The sequence below is a fragment of the Porites lutea genome, chromosome 13 (genome assembly GCF_958299795.1).
Source record: "Porites lutea chromosome 13, jaPorLute2.1, whole genome shotgun sequence".
Lineage (NCBI taxonomy): Eukaryota > Metazoa > Cnidaria > Anthozoa > Scleractinia > Poritidae > Porites > Porites lutea.
In genome coordinates, this window is record NC_133213.1 from 2,114,442 (window position 1) to 2,136,587 (window position 22,146).

The 22,146-nt window shown below is 39.7% G+C and overlaps 5 protein-coding genes across 5 annotated transcripts; 2 read left to right on the forward strand and 3 right to left on the reverse strand.

The window, feature by feature from the left end:
* Positions 1 to 1,590: 1,590 nt before the first annotated feature.
* Positions 1,591 to 3,840, forward strand: LOC140923302 (galanin receptor type 1-like). Its single transcript, XM_073373396.1, has one exon. The coding sequence runs from the start codon at positions 1,777 to 1,779 to the stop codon at positions 3,082 to 3,084; it is 1,308 nt and encodes a 435-aa protein (XP_073229497.1). The 5' UTR covers positions 1,591 to 1,776; the 3' UTR covers positions 3,085 to 3,840.
* A 1,665-nt stretch (positions 3,841 to 5,505) lies between these two features.
* On the forward strand, positions 5,506 to 7,540 carry LOC140923208 (galanin receptor type 1-like). Its single transcript, XM_073373288.1, has one exon. The coding sequence runs from the start codon at positions 5,947 to 5,949 to the stop codon at positions 7,444 to 7,446; it is 1,500 nt and encodes a 499-aa protein (XP_073229389.1). The 5' UTR covers positions 5,506 to 5,946; the 3' UTR covers positions 7,447 to 7,540.
* A 2,739-nt stretch (positions 7,541 to 10,279) lies between these two features.
* Positions 10,280 to 13,270, reverse strand: LOC140923159 (neuropeptide Y receptor type 2-like). Its single transcript, XM_073373234.1, has 2 exons — positions 11,535 to 13,270; positions 10,280 to 10,543 (listed from the first exon to the last, which is right to left on the reverse strand). Exons 1-2 carry the CDS (start codon positions 13,075 to 13,077, stop codon positions 10,461 to 10,463), a joined length of 1,626 nt encoding a protein of 541 aa, XP_073229335.1. The 5' UTR covers positions 13,078 to 13,270; the 3' UTR covers positions 10,280 to 10,460.
* Positions 13,271 to 14,669: 1,399 nt separating this feature from the next.
* On the reverse strand, positions 14,670 to 16,501 carry LOC140923178 (galanin receptor type 1-like). Its single transcript, XM_073373257.1, has one exon. The coding sequence runs from the start codon at positions 16,440 to 16,442 to the stop codon at positions 14,970 to 14,972; it is 1,473 nt and encodes a 490-aa protein (XP_073229358.1). The 5' UTR covers positions 16,443 to 16,501; the 3' UTR covers positions 14,670 to 14,969.
* A 1,601-nt stretch (positions 16,502 to 18,102) lies between these two features.
* Positions 18,103 to 20,822, reverse strand: LOC140922971 (neuropeptide FF receptor 1-like). Its single transcript, XM_073373018.1, has one exon. It carries the CDS (start codon positions 20,452 to 20,454, stop codon positions 19,210 to 19,212), a length of 1,245 nt encoding a protein of 414 aa, XP_073229119.1. The 5' UTR covers positions 20,455 to 20,822; the 3' UTR covers positions 18,103 to 19,209.
* Between the last annotated feature and the right edge of the window lie 1,324 nt (positions 20,823 to 22,146).

The window sequence follows — 22,146 nt, forward strand, 5'->3', positions numbered from 1 at the left end:
CAAGCATCACGAAATGATGATATTTGAAACATGATTTATTGTCCACTAAATTAGCGTTTCGGATTCTAAATAGAGACTAATATCGAATCGTAATCTCTTTATCAGAATTAGTGGGTAGAATTTACGATAAGTAATGCTGAGCAACATCTTCAGTAGATACATTTTTCTTATATTTCGCCTTCCTAAAATATTTTGAGATACATTTTTCTTATATTTCGCCTTCCTAAAATATTTTGGCGGGAAAGGGGCTCGACTCTACAGCAACGAAGACAAGCAACACTATCGACCTTGACTTAAATGGGTGTTAAACAAGGTACAAACATTAACCACAAAGGACTGCAAAGGACCGCAAACGAATATGCCGAAGAACGTAGGATCAATGAAGACCTGATCAGCAAAAATGAAAAGTAGACATGTTAAATTCTGCAAGCAGAATACTGCAATGCTGATCGTACAACGTGAAAATTAACTGTGCAAGACATCAGAACTCAAAACAGAGCGGGATTATAGCCATAGACAAGGCCTTGATCTTAAGAATTACGTATTTGAGTGAAGTGGTGATAGCACATTACAGATAACCCATCATGATGGTATAGGGTGCATACACAAGCAACATACAAAAGACCCTCTACCTGTGCAAGAGGTATTATGTAAATTTGATGTGCGGCGGGGTGTGTCATTTTATATCGAAAAGCCAAGAAATGGGTTTGGATACGTAGATAAAACGGTGGGCAACTATGAGGAATTGCACGCATTTTAGGCATCCTACTGATGAACAGTTGGGACACGTAGATATATTTTTTTAGCAACTACTATAATTTGCAGTCTGTCTACTTTGAATCCTTCGCGAGACAGTTGTATACAAGCCTAAGCAGTTACTACAACTGTATGTGGAATAATTCACGCAACCCTGTGTAACAGAACGTGACACTGAGCTTGAATTTAATATGTAGACTTGCACCACCAACACTGTCCACCAGTTCAATAGTCCAGGTCCCATTCCTGATTTTACTCTATATCGTGACTGAGAAGACAAGAGTAGCTCAAAGGATTATCCGGTTAATGTGACTTCTTCTAAAGGAAGCGCGCGCAGCAATAACGCACCCCCCAAGGGCCCACTTGAAAAGTCACGAACCCTCTACCCTTTCATTAAGCTATTTTTCCCCTGTCGTAAACGTTGTGTTGGAGAAAGCAGGACTCAGTGTTGAAATTTGTGTGCGTTTTTCCCGAGCCTCTTGACAATATAATCACAGTTTTTTCAATAAAACAGCTTACTGATGTAATTAATCGTTGTTTTCTCAGCATTGTTTTCTTCTATGGCTACCTGTGGTGTTTCATTATAAACTCAGTAACAATTTGACAAATGAGCTGTGTGATTTTTGAAAACGATCCTCAGATGAATGCTGGCAGTTTCTTTTTCGTTCTGGGTTGTGGAAAAAAAATTCCAGCCTCTCTTGCTACTGAAGGAACTATGGCGGCACTCGCAGCCGTGGGGAAACCCTGAATGACTTTGAATACCTTTGCCCACTGATGCGCAGACGAGAACCTGATAACTGATGAATTTTGCTGTTCTTAAGGAAAACTCGAAGTTTTATAGTCCATATCTGAATAGGGGCGGTATATGATGGAATCCCACAGCTGAAGTGTGATAAAAATAGTTTGATGGTGAAGAGCAATATCTTGCCCTTTTACCGCCAGTTGTTTTTCTCATCATTTGTTTTTTAATTTTGGCTAATCAAACGCTTCACTGCGCTAGCGTTAACGTGTCATCGATTGATGAAAATGGCAGCGAATGATACGTACTTTTCGCCCGAATCAACCAATCTGGAACGGTCAGAATTCCGAACAGCCAAGATTACTCTGTACTGTTTAATCTGGATACTAAGCTGCATTGGTAACAGCTTGGTTATAATCGTCATCATTGGAGCTCGAGACATGCGGACTCCCTCAAAGTTACTAATCTTGAACCTTGCTTTGTGTGATTTCATCCCTCCAGCTTTGGCTATTCCGTTCGATTTTGCCCTGGAGGAGAAAAATTACGTCTGGCCGTTTGGTCATGCGATGTGCAAGGTTCTGTGGCCGTTCCAAACGGCGAGTTCTACGTCGTCATCTCTTACTCTTGCAGCCGTCAGTGTGGATAGGTTCAGGACCCTAGTGACCCCATTTGCAAGGCGCACCACTTTTCGTCAAGTTCTTCTCTGCTTATTTGCTATGCACGTGTTTTCTATCGGCTTGTGTGTTCCTTATAGTATTGCCCTGGACTATGACAAATCAAAACGTTCTTGCGACGAGAATTGGTCGAATATGCACAATGGACAAGCATATACGGTGATATTGTGTCTATGCGGGTACGTTTTACCTTTAATAACCATGGCCATAGCGTACAGGCTTATTTATCGCAGCTTACGCTCAAACCTTATGGGCCTTCTATCAATGGAAACTGATCCTCAAAGACCTCGCAATGTTTGTAGATCGTCTGAAGAATCGACTTTAATAAGGGACAGTGTGGAAAATCAAAGAAAAGAACAGAACATTCGCTTGGCAAAAATGTTTACTATTGTCGTGGTGGTATTCGCTATAAGCATGTTTCCAAATCAAGTTCTTTGGATTTGGATCGACTTCGGCCATGGCAAAAGCAACGAGCTTTTCCATTACGTCTCTGTTGTGTGCCGTCTTTGCACTTACGCAAACAGTGTCTTAAACCCTTTTATCTACGCCTTAAAAAGCAAAGAGTTTAGATCCGGCTTTGCGAGGATTGGCCGAGCAAGTATGCATCCCTTGCGAAAGATAAGCTCGGAAACAAGAAAAATTGTGCGCAAAATAAGCAGGAGCATTTCAGATGCCGGTCAACGTCCCGCTGTTCTGCCTCAGCAGTCTTCTGGCGTAACTGCACCTGCTCAGAGGTGCTCAGACACTTTCACTAATGGTAAAGAAACTCTTGAACCACCTCTTAGCAATTATAACATGCATTACAAAACGTCAGAACTAATTTGTACAATTAATGACTTTTCTATCGATCTATCAATCTCAGTTACTCCCAGTTTGTACGAAAAACTCGAGGAACTTGCAGAAACGAGTTGCTGAGTATAACGCCGTGTAGATAGACCTGACATACATATGCAATTTTGAAAACGTACATGGTGATTGGGAAAATCAGTTAAGCGGAGCCCAATTTGAAACTGACTGCACTAAGTAATGATGACTTTAAGGAAACTATAAGGCAGTCAATAACTTTTTGTCGCAAACGAAATTTTCCTCCTGTATACCGATCCAAAACAAAACAAAAAAACCCATCCGTTATTAGCGGCGGTATAATTCCGTCTGCACATGAAGAAGGATAAGGTTATGGTCGCCACCTATGGCAGCTGTGTTATGTCTTCAGTATACAAGTGTTAGAGTTCCTCATGAACTGATTCACATGTGTCCACGAATTGATTTATAGACCTCTAATGTCCATTTTTTTTAGATCATGACCTGTAGTTTACCTTTAGTTACTTGTTTATTATCATAAGACTGCCTATTTATATATCGTCACTGAGGTTTTTAAGTCTCCCGCTAATGATTTACATCTGTAGCATACATTATCCTTTGATGCTTATCGATTGAAGCCTACATTATTTGCACCGTATAAAACAAACATTTCCATTTGATCTTTAATTATTCATGTTTTCTTTTTCATGAAGTAACTGGGAAAGAAAAAATGTTTACAAAGAGGTGTTTTAGTTTTACTTCATCTTACCTCACCCGGCCAATCTTTTCCGACATAGTAGCACCGCATAAAAAATTCTGCCCCAATGCAACCAACTGACATCCTACTTCAGAACAGGCACTACACAGTCGGTCTCTTTCTAAAACTAACATTGCCCGGACTGGCTCTAAGTGTTCGCGTCTTGGGCAGTTAGCCACTCAGCCTTATAAAGGGTCAAAGCCGGGGAGAAGGAATGGGCAGTGTCAGGCAAGGTTTAATTGGGGGGGTATTTTCTAAGAGGGAAAATGACGCAGGTTAATGACAGGTCATTGAAGTTAAAGGATCTTTTCAGCGTAATGGTGGGCTGTAATAAAAGTACGTACATGATAAACTTTTGAGTTTGGAAAGGCCACCAGCGCCTACATCTGTCTGTATGACTTGGCGTGGTCAGAAACAGGGCCTCTCATGATCTTTGCTGTGTTCGAAGAGGAACACCTTCGCCTAGGAAACTCTCACAGTACAGGGATCCCACTCAAAATGGTAAAAAGTTACGGCAGTGATTGATTCATTACGTGAACAGTTCCAAGACACTTAAAATTATAATGAATTGGAATGAGCTCCTCAAAAAAATTAATCCCCTCCACGCAATCAAACCACAAGTCACGTTATGCTTGCTAGGTGTTTGGCGTATTTGTCAAAGTCAGGTGCTCCTGCGCTTTGATGTTCGAGAAAACTAGATTTTAATTTTTTTTTGCGTTATAGCGCTATAAGGCGCATTCGATTGATCGCATTCCGGAATAAAAAGACCCCAAATTTTTAATTTGTTTCAAATCTTATGTAACTTGCTTTTTGGGCCACTTAAAGCGGATTTCTAGATTAGATATTTGCAATGCACCAAACGCCGATCATATGAGTGATTTTTAGAGTTTATTCCAATATTCTATTCTTATTCCGGAATGCGATCAAATAGTACACGCCCTATAATTTTCTCTACGAAAAACTGCCAATGGAATCCCGTCATCTATTAAGTAATCTATACCATCGGGGGCGGAATTCTTTCATCTTGCGGTGGCGTTAACCTGATGATTTTGCAATCAAAAGATATACTCATTACTTGATTGCTAAATAAACAAAAAGGGTAAACGTTTACCCCACTGTGCTAACTGCAAAGGTCAAGAACATTAAGCTTGGCAGCCTACAGTACCATTAAGCAAGAAAAACCGTTCGTTGAGAGACGGATGCTTCCTGTGTTGCTGTCAATGTCGAGTTTTTCTAAAATGTAAACTTTAGGAACGCTTTTTAAGATCCGGGGGGTATACTCTCTACAATGGGATCTACCAGAAGACTCCGCCCGAAATCGGAAGAGGTACCTTCTTCATGCTTCAGTTATATGAAAGGGCTGGGATCTCATTTGTTGAAGCATACGAAAGAGTAGGGAACTCTTTGATTTCGGTCTGTTAAATGACCCAAAAAGGGCTACAGCAGAACCTTATGGCTGTAAAAGACGGGAGAAAATTTTTTTAGTTTAGCGGATTTTTTCATATTTGAAAGAAAGCTCATTTACAGCAGTTAAAAGGGATGCAATGTTCTAAACCAAGTATATGAAAGGGGTACCGTTTGTCAATGAAACGTATACGAAAGGAATACCTTTTTGTCAAAAATGGTACACAATATTATGATGGTATATAAAAGAATAAAGGGTTTGACCTCACCGCGGAGCCTCCCCGTATTAAACTTTGCTGTGTAGCCCCCGGGTTTATCAGATATTTGTTTTCAAAAGTTATTAAAAGCATTGTTTATTTATTATTATATGAAATCACTGTCCATGTTATGTTTCACAATAGAAACCGCAGGTTCTGCGTTCGTTAATAATGATGCCATTGGGCAGGGAGTTCAATGGCATTCAACGAAGGAAGAGCTCTCGGAGATCAGATAGGATTTAGATGATCTTGATAGCGCGAGGCGAATCTGACTTATCATATTTTAACTACCAGTCATTGAATTCAGTGTTGTCGACTTCAGTTTCATTGCGAAAGCTGGGAGATATATGTAACTGGCGTTGCTTTATGAAACAGCGCCGTCGAAAAAAATTGTGAGTGACTAACCAGGCCATTGTTTGAACAGATAAGAAATGTGGACATTTACATCGTCGTTTTACTGCGGGCGTCAGTAGGCAGCTCACGACTGCTTTTCAAATTAAACACGGCTGGGATAGATATAGTTACCACACAGCAAGAGCAGTCGGGGAGCAGTACTGAATGATGCCGAATAATGGCTCTTACCAAGAAGAAAAAGCGAGTTTGGAAAATATGGAGTTCAGAATCTCAAAGATAATATTATACCTCCTTATCTTGGTCCTTAGTTGTGTTGGAAACATTTTAGTCGCCGTTGTTATTATAAGAGCAAGAAATTTGCGGACTTCATCTAATCTACTGATCCTGAATTTAGCGGCATGTGACTTCCTCACACCAATTATAAGTATACCATTTGATTTAGCTCTCGAAGAACTCAGAAACATTTGGCCGTTTGGAAGAACAGTATGCAAACTTCTGTGGCCCTTACAAACAGTATTCTCGACTTCATCGAGCCTTATTCTTGCAGCTATCAGCTTGGACAGATACAGAACCCTTGTGAAACCTTTCCTCCCTCAGTCTTCCTTGGGAACTAATGTTTTGCTCGTATTAACAGTTCACGCTTTTTCAATATGCTTATGCATTCCTTATTTTATCGCTCTAGAGTACAATCCAGCGAAAAAATCCTGCAATGAAAGCTGGCCAGCTGTACGTTACAGACAAGTTTATACCGTTTTCCTTTTTTTGTGTCAGTATGCATTGCCACTGATCACAATGTCTATAGCATATGTGCTTATTCATAGGAGTTTACGTTCCAATCTGGCTAGACTCTTCTCTATGAATTCTAGGAGATGTCAAAAGTCTAGAAGACGGACGCATTTGAGCAAGGATAGCGTGGAATTTAAAAGAAAAGAGCAGAACATTCGCTTGGCAAAGATGTTTGTTATCGTCGTGGTAGTCTTCGCAATAAGCATGTTTCCGAATCAAGTTTTGTGGTTCTGGCATGACTTTGGTAAGGGAGGGGAGAGTACATATTTCCACTACATCTCTGTAGTTTGTCGGCTTTGCACTTATGCCAACAGCGTCCTAAATCCGTTTATATATGCGTTAAAAAGCCGAGAATTCAGATCTGGATTTGCGAAGATTGGTCATTCTACTGTAGTGAAACCGCTGAGAAAAATAAGCGCCGAGACTAGAAGATTTGTGCGCAAGGTGAGCGCTAACGTTAATGTCTTGGATAATCAACGATCCCTGGTTCATACGACATCGCTCGCTACTGAAGACATATCTCCCATGTCTGGCGATTACTCGGAAACATTCAAACTCAGTTGGCAATCGGCGGAAAGGATCAGAGATACAGACAGTAGAGAGATAACGCTTGAATTTGAGCGTCAAAAACCTTTTAATTACGTTCCACGTCGGAAATTTTCATGTTATGAAATAGGTGACTTTAAGGGCTTGCACGTAAAATCCAATAAAGGATCTACTCCCTGTCAGAGCGATACTTGTCTTCTTATGGACTCTGAGGCACCAAAAGGTAGGGAAGCCGTTATCAATCTACATACGTCATGTACAAACCTTGAAAAGGTGAAACCTTTTAACGATATATCATTTCCAGAGTTAAAGGCCATTTTGAGAGACAGGTCGTCTTGGTTTATTAAAGAACTTCGAGAAACTGACTGCTGACTACAAATGAAATTGAGTTTCAGAACAAGGGCCATTGGCTCGATCTGTTTAAAAAAGTTTAAATAAATGAAAGCGAACAGTTGATGTCATTAGTTTCTGCAGGTTGCTTCTGTAATTTAATTTTTTTAAAATATATAAAATTATATTTTTGTTGAGTAGCAAGCTTTGGTTTTAATTTTATGCTGTATAAGTGTGGAAAAGGCAAGCTTTATTCATTTCCCGGTCTAAGCTTGGCACAGTAATTAAAAACTTAAATTGTTCTGTAGCCGTTTTTCAGTGAGAATATGTTCCTTTAAGTATTCACCCCTCCCCCTTAATGATCAGCTCTTTTAAAAGCCAGAAGTTTCAACCTTCCGAAAAGTCTGCAACCTTCCGGAATTGTGGCATTGTTATTTCGGATAACAACACCCTTCAGAAAAACCTCTTTCCTGGTAATTGATGCCATTAGCAAACCCAACATGTAACCCCTTCAGAAAACTGATGGTTGGGAGGGGAGGATCTGGAATTAGATAAGGCCCTATTAACGTGAAATTTGTTTCTGGTCAAAAAATAAGCGAGTTTGTCGACTTATTTTTCATCGGTTTAGAGCTTCTCAGAACTTCTTATGGGTGGGACCAACTCAGAAAAAACAATGCATTTTTTTAAACAAATTTGGCAAACTGATCTGTTAATGTTTTCGAAACATTTCCGCTCGTTCCGGTTAAATCTCTGAATGGGTCGTGCCATTTAAGCTAATGTATACTTTTTGTGATTAAATCTTTGACATAAAAACAAACATGAAATGGAAGCCTGCTCATTTTGTCATAAATCCACCTTCGCACTCTGTAGGCGGGTTCTGGCCGCGGTCAACGGGGATGTTGATGTTTGATGACCAACCGAACTTATGGTGAAAAACAAACCACGCGGCATAAAATCATAAAAATTGATTGGGTGAGAACATTTTTAATACTCACATAAACTTGCTTAAACGGAAGAAACGCCGACCGACAAAAACAAATTAAAGTTCACAAGTTCTTTTTGACAGTGAGACACTGTTATTCATGACCAGCGCAAGCGACTCTATCACCACCACCCTATGCACTGAGTTTGAATGATTGTGACGTTTAGTGTAGTGACAATTTTATCTAAATCTTCCAAACTTAAAAAAAAAAAATGAACAAACAAACAAAAAACAAAACAACACAGAGAAGCAAACAATAATAAAAAAACTCTACAGACTTAGCTTTAAATAAAGTATTAAAAACATATCTGCGGTGTGACCACTCAAATGTTCGTTTTTTCCCCCTTATATTCAAAACGGGTTTCTTACATTACGTTGAGTCTGTCAATAAAACCCTATGACAATTCATTCAAACGACCGTCCATTTTGCTGTACAAGGTTTAAGCTGGAACATTCATGCTGCGAGAAAGCTGTGTTTGATACAAACCTATTTTAACATTTCGTACTTGTTCTTCCGCGGGAAATTCCAAGGTGAACTGGCGCTCGTGACAAAAATACCTTTTCAGCTGTGCCTCTACGGGATTTAATGACGAGTCAGAGGAAGACATCACATGAAATAAGCTACTTAAAAGACGGGGATAAGCCCAGTCATATAGCCGATATACAAATTTCAGAGACGTGAAAAAATTTAAATGACTAAGTAATCATAAGTTGAAACGGCTTAAAATCGGACAAATAATTAAAATTTTTCTGGCTTCTTAAGAGCGCAAACGCATCTGAAGTAGCAATATTACTTTTATTAGTTGACCACAAACGACTTATAACGTAGTTTTCGGTATAGAAAGTATTTGTCATGGTTTCCTGCTGAAAATGGCTACATTGAAGACGTAATGCGCTTTGAACTTCTTCTTTTGCATGCCTTCCCAAAACAATCATTTTATTTCGTTGCAGCGATTGCCTTCCTCGTAGCCTAGATGGAAAAATAAAACAAGTCGTTCGCTCGCAAAACCTGACTTGTCAACTTTGTTGATCCATGAATTGGAGCTATAAAGAGCAGGAAATTAATTTAAGTAGCCGTCTTCAGGGGTATACAGCTGTAGCTGCCTTAAAGCTCTTAACAAAACTTTGGTTCAAAGTGAGCTTATGTAAGGGAATTTTAACAGGGTGTGAAGTTGCACCTACTATACAAGAACCAATGTCTCTCGAGGTAAAGGGCATGCATAATTGGCGCGTAGTTCACTAAGAAAATCTGTCGCTGAACGCGATTATGTTTTTTTTCCTAGTTGATACGTCTAAGCCGTCCCCTCTGTTTACTGTGATTACCTGCTGGAGTCATATAGGTTAAAAACTCGTAATTTTGGAGTATTCGCTCTCAAATAATATCTAGTAAACAGTTTTCTCCTTGTTTGATTTCTTTTTATGGAATTGGTCCCCATTATACAAATACTAAGTAGCAAGGTAGTTAAGTGGCTCCTAAAATGCCCTCTGTACAATTTCGGCGTAAAAGGCAAAAAAGGGCTGGCTACCACCCTGATCTTCATGCGCAAAGGGCAGGCGCGTGTGTTTATAATACGGATGATCCGTATAAATTCGAGCTCAGCTCGACAGACACTGCCGAATTTAAAAGTGTTCGAAAAATCAAGTTTTCGCACCGAATGGGGTTTCAAACTCCTCGAGCTCCGTGTGCTAACGTCGAGTTATAGTTCCTCGGGCAGTACCGCAACGATTACCTCAAACGTTTTCAGAGTCAAACGTTGTTCTTTTTTCAAAAACAACAACAACAACAAAAAAAAAAACAAGAACAAGAAGCACAACACGAAACGAAACAAAACAAAACAAATGAAATGATACATTGCGAAAAAGTAATGCAGAGAATCATTTTAATTTACCCATCACATCCAGAGGCTAAAAAGAAAAGAGTACCAGGCATTTCATTCCGTCTCTCGTGTAAAGAATCGTCCCGTTCGACGCTCGCCAAAACATGAAGATGGTGATGGATGATGATGAAAAAGAGATAATTACCATTTTGTTACCTTGAAAAAGTACCCAATTTAGTCTATGTTCTGCCATTTGATTATCCATCGTCAACTGCGTGCAGCACTTCGCACATCATTGTACCCCGTTTTATAAGATATGTGGGTTTAATCCAAATTCCTTCTGGAAGACATGAGGTAACATCGTTACAATGAAGTTGCTGTTCTTGTTGAACGAAAACTAGCTAAAACTGAAAATGAAAACAAAGTTCCTTCAAAGAAAAAAAAACCTGTTTAACGAAGTCTTCAACATCATGATCATAAATGTTTGTAGAGTTACTTGAAGCATCAATTCGTGATCTGAATACGTCGTACTTAAACTAAGACTATCAGATTAACTTTTTAGGCTAGACTCTTGTGTTCTTCGTTCTTACACAAAATAACCTTCTTAAATCGCTGTTGCATATGTCCTTAGAAAAAATGGTGTTAATTATCTTTCGAGGAAATATTTTTGTCCGCGGCCCCCTTGGAAACGTTGCTGTAGTTCTATCAGACTTAAACTAGGGGTTTGTATGTCTTCACAGAATACAGGTATATCTGTATATATCAACCATAACAACTTGTTTACAAAAACTTCTCAAGAGAACTCTGCTTTATCATATAATGCAGTTATGATTAAGTTTCATAAATGTCTGTCTGTCAAAACTCTAAGCCGAAAAGCAAGAGGCACCTTTGACCGTCTTCTGTGGACGTTATCAAAAAGTATTTGTGAAACAGTGAAAAACGATAACTGTTCTTTTTTACAATTTTAAAGATAACAGTTTTTGCGATTTAGAAGATTGATTTTTCTTTGCGATAGTATGCGATCGCCCTAAACATCACGCGATCACGCGACCACTGGAAATTTAAGTGGGAAAGAATCTTTGTACAAATAGACTATAAGCAGCTTTGTGCCAAGAGCTCTGAAAGAGAACCCAACTTAAAACAGTAAAGTGTAATTATTTTGCATGTTAAGCTTCTTAACTTTTATGGGCAAAATTCGCATTAAAACTTCTAAAATCCGTCGTCAATATCAACAGGTCATTTTTCCACTCTGTCTGTATACATGTCAACGGTAATATTAATCTTTTCGGTTGCTTTGTTCTTCATAAATTTAACCTCATTGCTACTCTTACTTGCTTTGTTTTCAGTCATTTCTTGGCTCGGGTCATCTGGCCGTCGCTTCATAGACAAGTCTTTTTGCTCCTTACCGTAACTGACTCCGTAACATGAAAATTTTCGACGACGGGGAGCCAAAATCGACCCGTCATCATTGCCCTTCGTTTTGTCAGACACTTCCGCTTGGCAACTGAATTGAAATGCTCCAGCGTTTTCATTCTCACTGGATTTAAATAAGCCAGCTGAAGATTTCCTCTGAACAGACATGGGTATTTGACTATCCGGAGAGACAGTACCACTAAATTTGCGCACATATTTTCTAGTTTCGTTGCTCAATTTTCTGAGCGGCTGCGTCACATTAGTCCGGTCATTCTTTTCCTCAAGCTGTCTCGGCTTTATATCACCGCACTCTTCTGCATGTGAATTGTGCTGGAATTCTCCAAAGTTTTCATTGAAAGCGATTGCGGCAGCTGAAGATTTCATCTCAACTGGAATAGGGCGTTGTCTTTCCAAAACATTTCCACTTAATTTTCGCACAAATTTTCTGCCATCGGTGCTGATTTTCCTCAGTGGCTTCATTACCGTTGCGCGGCCAATCTTTGCAAACCCAGATCTAAACTCTTTGCTCTTTAAGGCGTAAATAAACGGGTTCAAAACACTGTTTGCGTAGGTGCAAAGACGACATACAACAGATATGTAATGAAAAAGATGATGGTCTCGACCATTTCCAAAGTCGATCCAAAACCAAAGAACTTGATTTGGAAACATGCTGATTGCAAACACCACGACAACAATAACAAACATTTTTGCCAAACGAATGTTCTGTTCCCTTCGTCGAAAATCCCTGCTATCTGTGCTTCTAGTCGATTCTCTGCTAAAAGCGCGTCTTCCACGTTCGGCATCCATAGAAAACAGCCTAACCAGATTGGAACGTAAGTTGATGTAAACAAGTATGTACACTGTAGACATGGTTAGCAAAGGTAGAGCATACTGACACAAAAATAGAAATATGGTGTAAGCATGTTTGTAGTCTTCACCTGGCCAGCTCTCGTGGCACGATCTCTCAGAGGCACTGTATTTCAAAACGATAAAATAAGGGATGGATATAAAGATAGAAACGGCGTTAATTGACAGCACACAAACAACCAATTTGCCCATGGAGATGTACCAGCCTAAGGGTTTTACAAGAGTCCTGAATCTGTCCAAACTGATTGCCGCCAGAATAAGACTGGAAGACGTCGAAGAGGCCGTTTGCAAAGGCCAAAGAGCTTTACACATTGCCTTTCCAAAGGGCCAAGTGTAGTTTTGTTCCTCATAAGCCATATCAAACGGAATACTGAGAACTGGAGTCAAGAAATCACATACAGCAAGACTCAGGATTAGCACGTTTGACGATGTCCGCATTCCTCTAGCTTTGATAATAACAACTGCAACTAAACTGTTCCCGATACAGCTTAGAAATAAAATTAACACGTACAATGTCATTCTTATGATTCTAAACTCCGTTGTCTCCAAGCTCATTGTTGTTTCGTCTTGAATTGTAGAGTTGTTGACAACCATTTTTGTGTGATATCTACTAAGCACGAATCACGGACTTTTCCCAAGCCGTTTGATCAAAGTCTGTCTAAAGTGACCTTGCCACCCTATAAATTCAACACTGGGTTTGCGGATCAATTTTCTTGGCTAATTAACTTAAACTCTTGATAGGATGTATTTTATTTCCGGAATCCCGCCATTAAAAAAGCAAAATTTGTAAAATAATTATAGCAATTTTAAAGGTGTGTGAAGCACCAAGTCATAGAAAAATTTTGGACTCGCTGTAACGGATACAACAACACTAAGAAAGCATGGCTTGGGAAACAAGCCGCCTCTCAGATCATTCTGTTCCTCCGCCACTGTCACGTTCCGCGAGACGAGACAGACGTCAGCGTAGGTTTGCCTCAAAAATTCCCTTCTTCGCCGGATTGGCGGATATTCATGACATCCCGTCAAACCTGTGCTGCAATTTTCCAGATTTATCCTATTCAGACATGAAAGAGGGCCAGTCCCCGCAAGGTTTTACAAGAGGATTCGGGATTTGCCTTATTTGATCGAAGGCCAGGATTCGGGATTTTAAAACAAAATGTTAAACGGATTCAATTCTGGATTCGCTCCATGTAAAGGAATCCAAGACAGTCTTAGATGCTGGATTCCACGTCACGGATTTACTGGATTGATTAGCTTTGCAGCATATTCGTGGAATACAATTTTACGCCCGGTTCCTCGAAAGATGATTAAGTTTAAAATAAATTTTGATTCTGTCGAATTACAGAAAAAGTATGGGAGAATCAAGGTTTTATAAAAATTGATCACGGACTTCTTTGCACTCCAGATTTAGTGTATTGTTTCTTTGAACTCGTAAATTACTCTTTTCAAACAGAAAGCATCAAATATATGAATTCAGGAAAAATTAGCTGGCTTTGAATTCTAATACAAATCTTCTAATTTCCCGCCATCTTGCCCTGATTACCCATGATGCAACTATGAGCGTGAACTCCTTTATGTTGACAACATGGCCAATTAAAGTGCCTGTAATTGACGTTTCTGGTAAAATGAAAAATTTCTCGTGTCTCAGATGCGAACAAGGTTACAAAAACAAAAAATTGGTGATTACAAATTTTTCTCTTGTTTTGCAAACTCCAAACTCTATTTCTTGTGGTAGTGCGAACAGGGCGTTAGGCGTCTGACTCAGACACTTCTCAAAGGTTCTTGCGAATGCGCGCGCGGGCGCAAGAGACTGCTCGCACTTAACAGTCAACTATTGCATAAATCAACCACTGCACTCCAAGTAGCGCATTTCATAATTAACAATCAAAGATTGGTTATGTCTCTTTCGAAAAAGAAAGTTGAGTATGGCCATTTTTCTCCGCAGTGTGGGTCTTATGTCAAATAAATGATGGGGTCAGTTTGGGGGAACTGTGCTGCAGAGCAGCAACAGTGGGGGATGAGAAACACATTTGGTTTTTTCAATTAATTTGATAAGGTCACTATGCATGGCTGTAAAAAAAAACTTCAAAAGCTAACATGAGATTTCAGGCGCAAGCCTTTCTCAAGAGAGAATGGACTCAAACTTTGTGTTCAACTTTGACTGGAACACTGACACCTCCCATTTTTTAGATCAAACGACTCTTGGTAGTACAAATTTCTTCTAAAAAGCGTTCACCCAAGCAAGCATAGAAAAGAAAACTTTATAAGACAATGGCATTCCTTTTTTAAGCCAGCATGGAGTCTTATGTCAAACGGCGCGGTTAATAGCGTGGAAAACGAAAATTACATTCCTTAATTTAAAATAATGTATTGAAAGTCAATATATATATAAAATTACTGTGCACAGCTTACTGGGCTTTAGAGGACCTTTTCTGAGAAATTCCGATTTTGGTGAATACTATGTTCTAAGGTTTCTTGCATATTGGTTAACAGTCGGTCTCGGGCGAACTGTTGAAGGCTGCTTCCAAATGTTCATAGGAAAGTGTGTAAGGTAAAATTGCCAAATTCTCGTCAGGAATCGCTGAAACATGCGCGTAATCGAAATCCCGTCTTTTTACCTGCAAATTGTTTTCTGGAGTTAAGCTCTTAAATGTTCCTGCAGATCGATGCAAATCAAAGCCCCTGGATTGAGATTCGATCGCAGTATATGAGGATATTAAGGGTTGGTTTGCGCCATAAGGTAAACTGGTCTGTTGTTGATGACCATCGGGATATGGGTTGTATTCTTTGAGCTTCATTGCATGACATTCGCCGTCTGACAGTAGCATCGATGCAGTTTTGGTACAGCTATTACTTTGTTTTCTGAACTCCTTTTTGGTTTCTTTTGCCTTGGATGATGTATCGAAACAGATCAAGATACTCTTAAAAATCACCTTAAATCCCTCTCGAAAATCTTTACTGAGGACACCTAGAATAACAGGATTAACTACACAGTTAGTGTAGGTAAACAACCAGCACACGATGGAAATTTTCCGAAAAGTCGACGTTTTGTTTCTGCCACCAAAGTCCGCCCATAGCCAAACAACTTGATTAGGAAACATGAAAATTGCAAACACAATTACTATAATGATAAACATTTTCATGGCTTTTGCATTTGGACTACTCCATATGCTTGGTATATGACTGATTCTTCTTGCAATGGTTCCTGTTTTAGAGATCTTGCATGAATGTTTGCATTGAGGCTTTTTCGAAGTCACTTCTTGCTGATGAGCCTTTTCTTTGATTGAACTGCCACGCACTCTTGCTGAGGCGTTGTAGAGGGCACGAATTGCAAGCCCGTACACAATACCCATAAATGTTAAAGGGAGAACGTATTGTGAGAGACACAGGAAGAGGCTGTAAGCTTGTCTGTAAGTGAAACCGGGCCAAAGTTCTGTGCAAGAACCTCCTTGGAGAGTCAGGACATATACATAAGGGCTCACGGCCACGAAAGAAAAAACATGAACGATACAAATCATCAAGCCAACTTGTTTCCTCGATAAGCGTGTCTTAAATGGATGCATAATGAGTCGATAACGGTCCAAGGAAATCGCCGCGAGCGTAAGCGAAGAGGCACCATTAAAGTATGTCTGTGTTGGCCACAATAGTTTGCACATGACGTGGCCATACAGCCATACGTAATTGTTCTCCTCAAGGACAAAATCAAACACAATACTTATCAGCGGTGTTAACAGATCACAAATGGCCAAGTTGAGGATTAGAAAGTGTGAAGCCGTGCGCATTTTCCTAATGATAATAGCCGCAACCATTCCGTTGCCTAAGGTACTGGCAGATAAGATGGCAAAATAGAAAAATATTTTTGTGGTTCTAAAATCGCCCAATGCTTCGTCTTGAACAATTCCTTCCAACGCAAAACTTTCATTACTGACTCCAATAACAGTACCGTTTCTCTTCGTCATGCTTTTAATAGCACTTTCAGCAAAGCCGTGAGGGATCACGTTCAGCGCATTTCACACTGAGAGAAGCCCGCAACTGGCTGATTTGGTGAGCCCATACTAATTACAATTGCAGTCAGCGATTCGTCGCTGGATCTTTTCTTTACACTCTCTTTTGGACGAAACCTCCTATTGATATATAACCGGTTTGGCATCTAATTAAACGTACCTGTCGCGTGGTCTCATTGTTATTCTAACCCCCCAAGAGTGAACAAGAATAAGGGATCATCCAATGCAGATTTGCGCAAAATTTGTCTAACAGTTTAATTAGATATCCCGTATTAAATGAGGTTTGGTTAGCATGGATAGAAATAATAATAACAATAACAATAATACAACATTATTATTATAATAAAGAAATTTATTTGTAAATTTACGCATAAACTCCACAGTTCTTTCTTGAAATGTCATCTCGTAATGTAAACAAATTAGTGGTCAATATTGCTTTCTAATCCTTTTAGTGCCATATTAATTTACTCTATAAAAACAGTTCACTCAAACAGGATGTTAGAGATTATTGGCAGCTAACTAGCTGACGATTTTTTTGCAGCAACCGGACCTCCCAACCCAGTTTTCAAAGACTTCGCGATTAAACTTCCTGGTCTAAAGCCTGGTACTAATATAGACTGTCAGGCTAACAATATTTTACTTCCTCAAAAGTATTCCTTACATCTAAGAGATTGCTTTCCGCTTTCTGTAAGTTACGCAACAAAATAAAGGGGAATGAATTTGCCATAGATGCATTGTTAGCAATATTTTTCAAAAGCGGTATGGGATTACCCACTTAATACTAATCTGAAGAAAAGCAAACAGATTAGAGCATCTGCCCAACTACCCATTGCACGCAATACTACTTCCAAAGCTCTATATCAATATTCAACTTGACTGATCAGTTCTGGGTTCAATTGCGGCAGTTACATCTTAGCTTTATGATATTCCGCCATTGTCGCGATTTATCCTTCTCTAATCGCCTATCACCTTTGTCCCACTCGAGCGCAAAATCGTGTGTTTGTGAGAGGAATACGAAGGGAGGGCCCCGACGTGGGGGGGGGGGGAGGGGTCGGGGGAGGCGGAGGTGGAGAATATTGGCATTGGCCGAGCCCTTCGTAGTACAGTAGGACCCGATTTTTCAAGCCTTTTTTGGAAGTGCGAACTAGTTCGAATTATCGAGGAAATCGAAAGTTCGGGGGTAAAATTACAGTGTTGGTTGGTAAAGGGAAGTTAGTTTAGGTTTCGAATTATTCGGAGTGTCGAAAAACTTGAGTATTCGAGAAATCGGGATTCTTCTGTATTTTAATTTTGATCCAAGAAGATGCTTTGTACCGTTCATTTTCAGCAATTTCATAACGCTTAACCCGTCAAGTCCCAATGGTATAGTAAAAACATCAATGTTCTCACAACGATATCACTACATAATCAAGAGAAAAGCTTATGGGAGTTAATAAAATCATCACCCAGGGGAAAAAGCTTTGACAATTGATCTTTTATCAAATTCTCTCAACTAATTTTTTTTAAGGTAATGCATGGAAATCAGTTTGGAGAATTTGTGAGTGGATATTAGGGCTAAAATAGTTAATGAAATCACTGGTCACAAGCAGGACCACATCTCATAATATTTTATTGACCAGCCGAGGGGAAACTGGGAAGAAGACCACGTCTCTCCAGTTCCCTTCTGGGCCTTTTCCTTCTGTCCAGTCCAGCCGAGCGTCGACTCGGCTCGACTGAGTGAAGAAGATCTGCTGGCAGTCAAATATTTAGTGTAACAAGCTGCTATTTAGCGGACACCTTCCGCTTAATACAGGATTTACTGTATGACGACGCAATATTCTCTAATACCCAAGCACAGGGAATAGAAAACCCCGACACCGGTTCAGCTTCAGTCATTTAACGGACGACACACGTGAAAGAAAAGAATTACTTTTTCAAGAGACTTTGAAATTCACAGCTGTTATCTTTGATATCAATGCAACGATTCCGCAGAGACATATGACCATTAAAATAGGACATTTTATTTCTCTGCATGCTTATAGCCTAAGATAATTACAGTATTGCCGACTGAAGATTGCAGGGTTATTGTAATCGTTGTCTGAAAATGGAAAGGCCTCGGGCAACAAATCCTTGCCAATTATTTTCAGAATGAGGAAACTCTTTTTACCAGATCTACAACTGGGAAGGCTCTATAACAAGTACGCTAAAGGACTAAATCCCTTCTATCATTCCCGTATCTGTTCAAATCTCAAAGATTTTGAAAATGCGGAAGTAAAGAATGAACAAGTAAAATACAGTTCACAAAAACGATTGATCCTAAATTCCCCTCTCTGGCATGCTGGATCATACCCTAACTGGGTACTAATCATAGTTAGCTTCTCAAATCTCCAGGAAACTACAATCATCGTAAAAGTGTTGGGAAGACTGTTACTATTTAGTACCTCTTTTTTTCCTCCTTCTCCACGCCCCTGGCCCAATATTGAACAAAGCTAGTTAAAGTGTTAGTGCTCGAAACTGTTTGGGGGGATGGGGGTATTATGAAAAAGGGAAAACCATCCTTTTTGAACATTAAAATGAAAACCTGTCCGGGGTTGTAGTTGTATCAGGGTAAAGTGAACTTAACTACTGAGACCGCAATGTTTGCACACGCATTTCTTCAAGGTGAGGATAACGACAAGCACCTCCAAATGGAAGCTTGGTCATAGTTTTTCGAAATTTCATTAAGACGCCTTTTAAAGGCTATTTATAAAAGGTAAACCTGTGGTTGCTTGACCTCTGGTTTCTTCCTCTTTCTTCCTTCCGTGTTCAAGGCAGCTCCTTTCAACTCTGAGGTTAGTTTAGCCACTAAATGCGCGTTTGAACCACTTCTTAGCTTGTGGCGACGGAAGCAGAACAATCTCCTCAGAACCCGTTTGAAGCCTCTCCTGAAATCGCGGCTGAACGCTACGTAGATAACAGGATTACACACGCTGTTCGAGTAGGTAAAAAGCCAACAAATAACAATAGCCTGTGAAAACCATTTGATCTCTCCTGCACTGGAACTAAAATCCGCCCATAACCATAGAGCTTGATTAGGGAACATGCAAATAATAAAAACCACCACTACCACGATGAACATTTTGGTCGCCTGTTTGTTTGCTTCGTTCGTTCCTCGTCTCACAGTCGATGATAACTTTCGTACTAGACGAACAGTAGACGAAACCTTTCTCAAAGGTTCTGGAGAAGTCGCCTCCTTCACCATTTGGCTGTTATTGACGGCTGCCTTTTCTTTCTGCGTTTTACCAGACCTCGTTTTATCTGTACTCGTGTACAGATTTTTTAGAGCCAAAGCGTACATCACCATCATGAAAAACAGAGGAAGAAAATATCGTACCATGCAAAGGGCCAATGTGTAATATTTCTTGTAAAAGATGTCAGGCCACTTTTCGTGGCACTTGTGACAATCTACATCTAGCATATACGAATACGGCGTGACCATTAGCAGAGAAAATGTATAGATTCCCGCAATGATGAATTTGATTTTAACCATTGTAAGTCGAGACTTGAACGGGTGCATTATCGTACGATAACGATCCAAGGAGATCGCCGCCAATGTCAAAGCAGCTGAAGTGGAAGTCATGGACGTTAAGGGCCAAAGAATTTTGCATGTTGCTGTACCAAACGTCCAGACGTAATTATACTCTTGAAGAATAAAGTCAAAGGGAAGGCTGACCACAGGTGTCATGAAATCACACACAGCGAGGTTCAGAATTAAAATGTTCGACGGTGTTCGCATACGAACGTTGCTTGCAATGATGTAAATGACGAGACTGTTCCCGAAAGAACTGCCCAACAAAATAATGCAGTCACAGACAATTTTCAATAATCTGAAGTCCTCCGACAGCCCATTTGTGGCTTGCAGAGAAAAATTATTGAGATTTTCCGTCACATTGGTTCCATATTCGTTACTGCAAGAATTCGAGGAAAATGGTGAGGCATTCAAATCCATTATCGAGCGTGCCTGAAAACAGGATATCCAATTTGATGCTCGTCAGCTTTTTACTGGCGATAACACCAATCGGGTAAAAGCCCTGGTTTTTGGTTATCAGAGAACAAACTTCCATATGCCGGTCTATTTCTTTTTCCTAGCTGCCATACAAAACATTTTCAGATCGAATTCCGGGCTTGTTATATCATCAAAGTATTTAAGGTCGATGCAGTGATTTGCTCTCATTTGAAGATGCTGATTCAGTGGTGTCTGTGACGAAATCTTCGAATTCCGAGTCAGTCATCTGATCATTCAAGCTGTCAGAAACTAAATTCTTGTCTAAGACATACAACAATTTGTATGTGGAGAGGTTCTGTTTCTACTTTGAAGTTTAGTATCTGTTAGAAACATGTTATCGCACCTACGCCTGTACCAGATGTAGAGTTATAGATTAAAAAATAGGCAAGAAATTTATACTAAACGTCAGAAGCATTTAAACGCCCTAGCTCTCCAAGAAAACGAGCACTGCATAAACCAAATGCTTCTACTGCTTAATAGTCTGACAGGAACATGAAGTATCATCGATAAAATTAAAAAATATGAATATATAAAAATATCGGAAAGGACATCGACACGCAATGATGTTTCAGCCATTCAATGTACCCATCACAAAAAATCGCAGAAAGACCGGTATGGAGTGTGTGGGTGGTAGTGACAAGAGATGCAATGACAAGACATTTTACCATGTCATTCCTGAATCTCAAAGATCTCTTAAGACTTGTTAGTCCTACCCTCTGACTTAATACACAAAAAGTCTCTATCTGAATACCTTTACACGGTGCAGTTTGTCTTAGAAATAAACAAAGAGAAATTTGATGTTTTTAACAGATTTTCTACATCGACTTGGACGGTTTTTCAATACAGTTGTTTGATATCACACCAATCAAGCTTCTAAATCTTCTTGTCCAAAGGAAATGACTACTCGATAGCTCTCTCATTTGATTGGACAAACTTGAGAGGCTTATCTTCAGTCTTCAACGAGCTTAGCCACAGCCTTACGATTATTCTCTTTTGCTTTCACTGAACCGGGAAATTGGCAAAAAAGGTATATTTACCACTGTCTTGGTCAACGGTTTTTGTGACGAGCAAACTCGTCAAGCTGGAATAGTTAACCTACAGTAATTTTCAAGGACTTATAATAACTCCTTTAGAGGGGCTAATTTACTCCTTACAGTGGAGTTATTTTAACTCCAAAAAGGAGAGTAATTTTTCAGGTGCAAAAATCACCCCAGATATTGAGGAGTTAAAATAACCCCCAAAAAGGAGTTTTCCTGTACCTAAAATTTTTACTTTCAGAGTTAAAGTAACTTCACATTATAGATCTGGAACGTAATTTACGTCATGGTTTTATAACAGAAGCAAAAACAGGCAGTGTGACCATTAATCACGAAAACTAGGAAAATGCACCACATTCGCCACTTAAGATTACACGAAGGATATTGTTATACTTAGAACAGGGAAAAAATTCGACCCATTAAATTGACCGGCTTGTCCCCAAATGATGATGATGATGATGATGACGAGTATGATTATGATTATGATGATTTCGGATAGTGTGAGAGTAATGGTGGTGATCACGAAGTTTGTGCAGCGGTGTGGAGGTGGAGGTGATCATGGCTAGATCCAGACCCTGGCCGGGCCGGACCACCATCT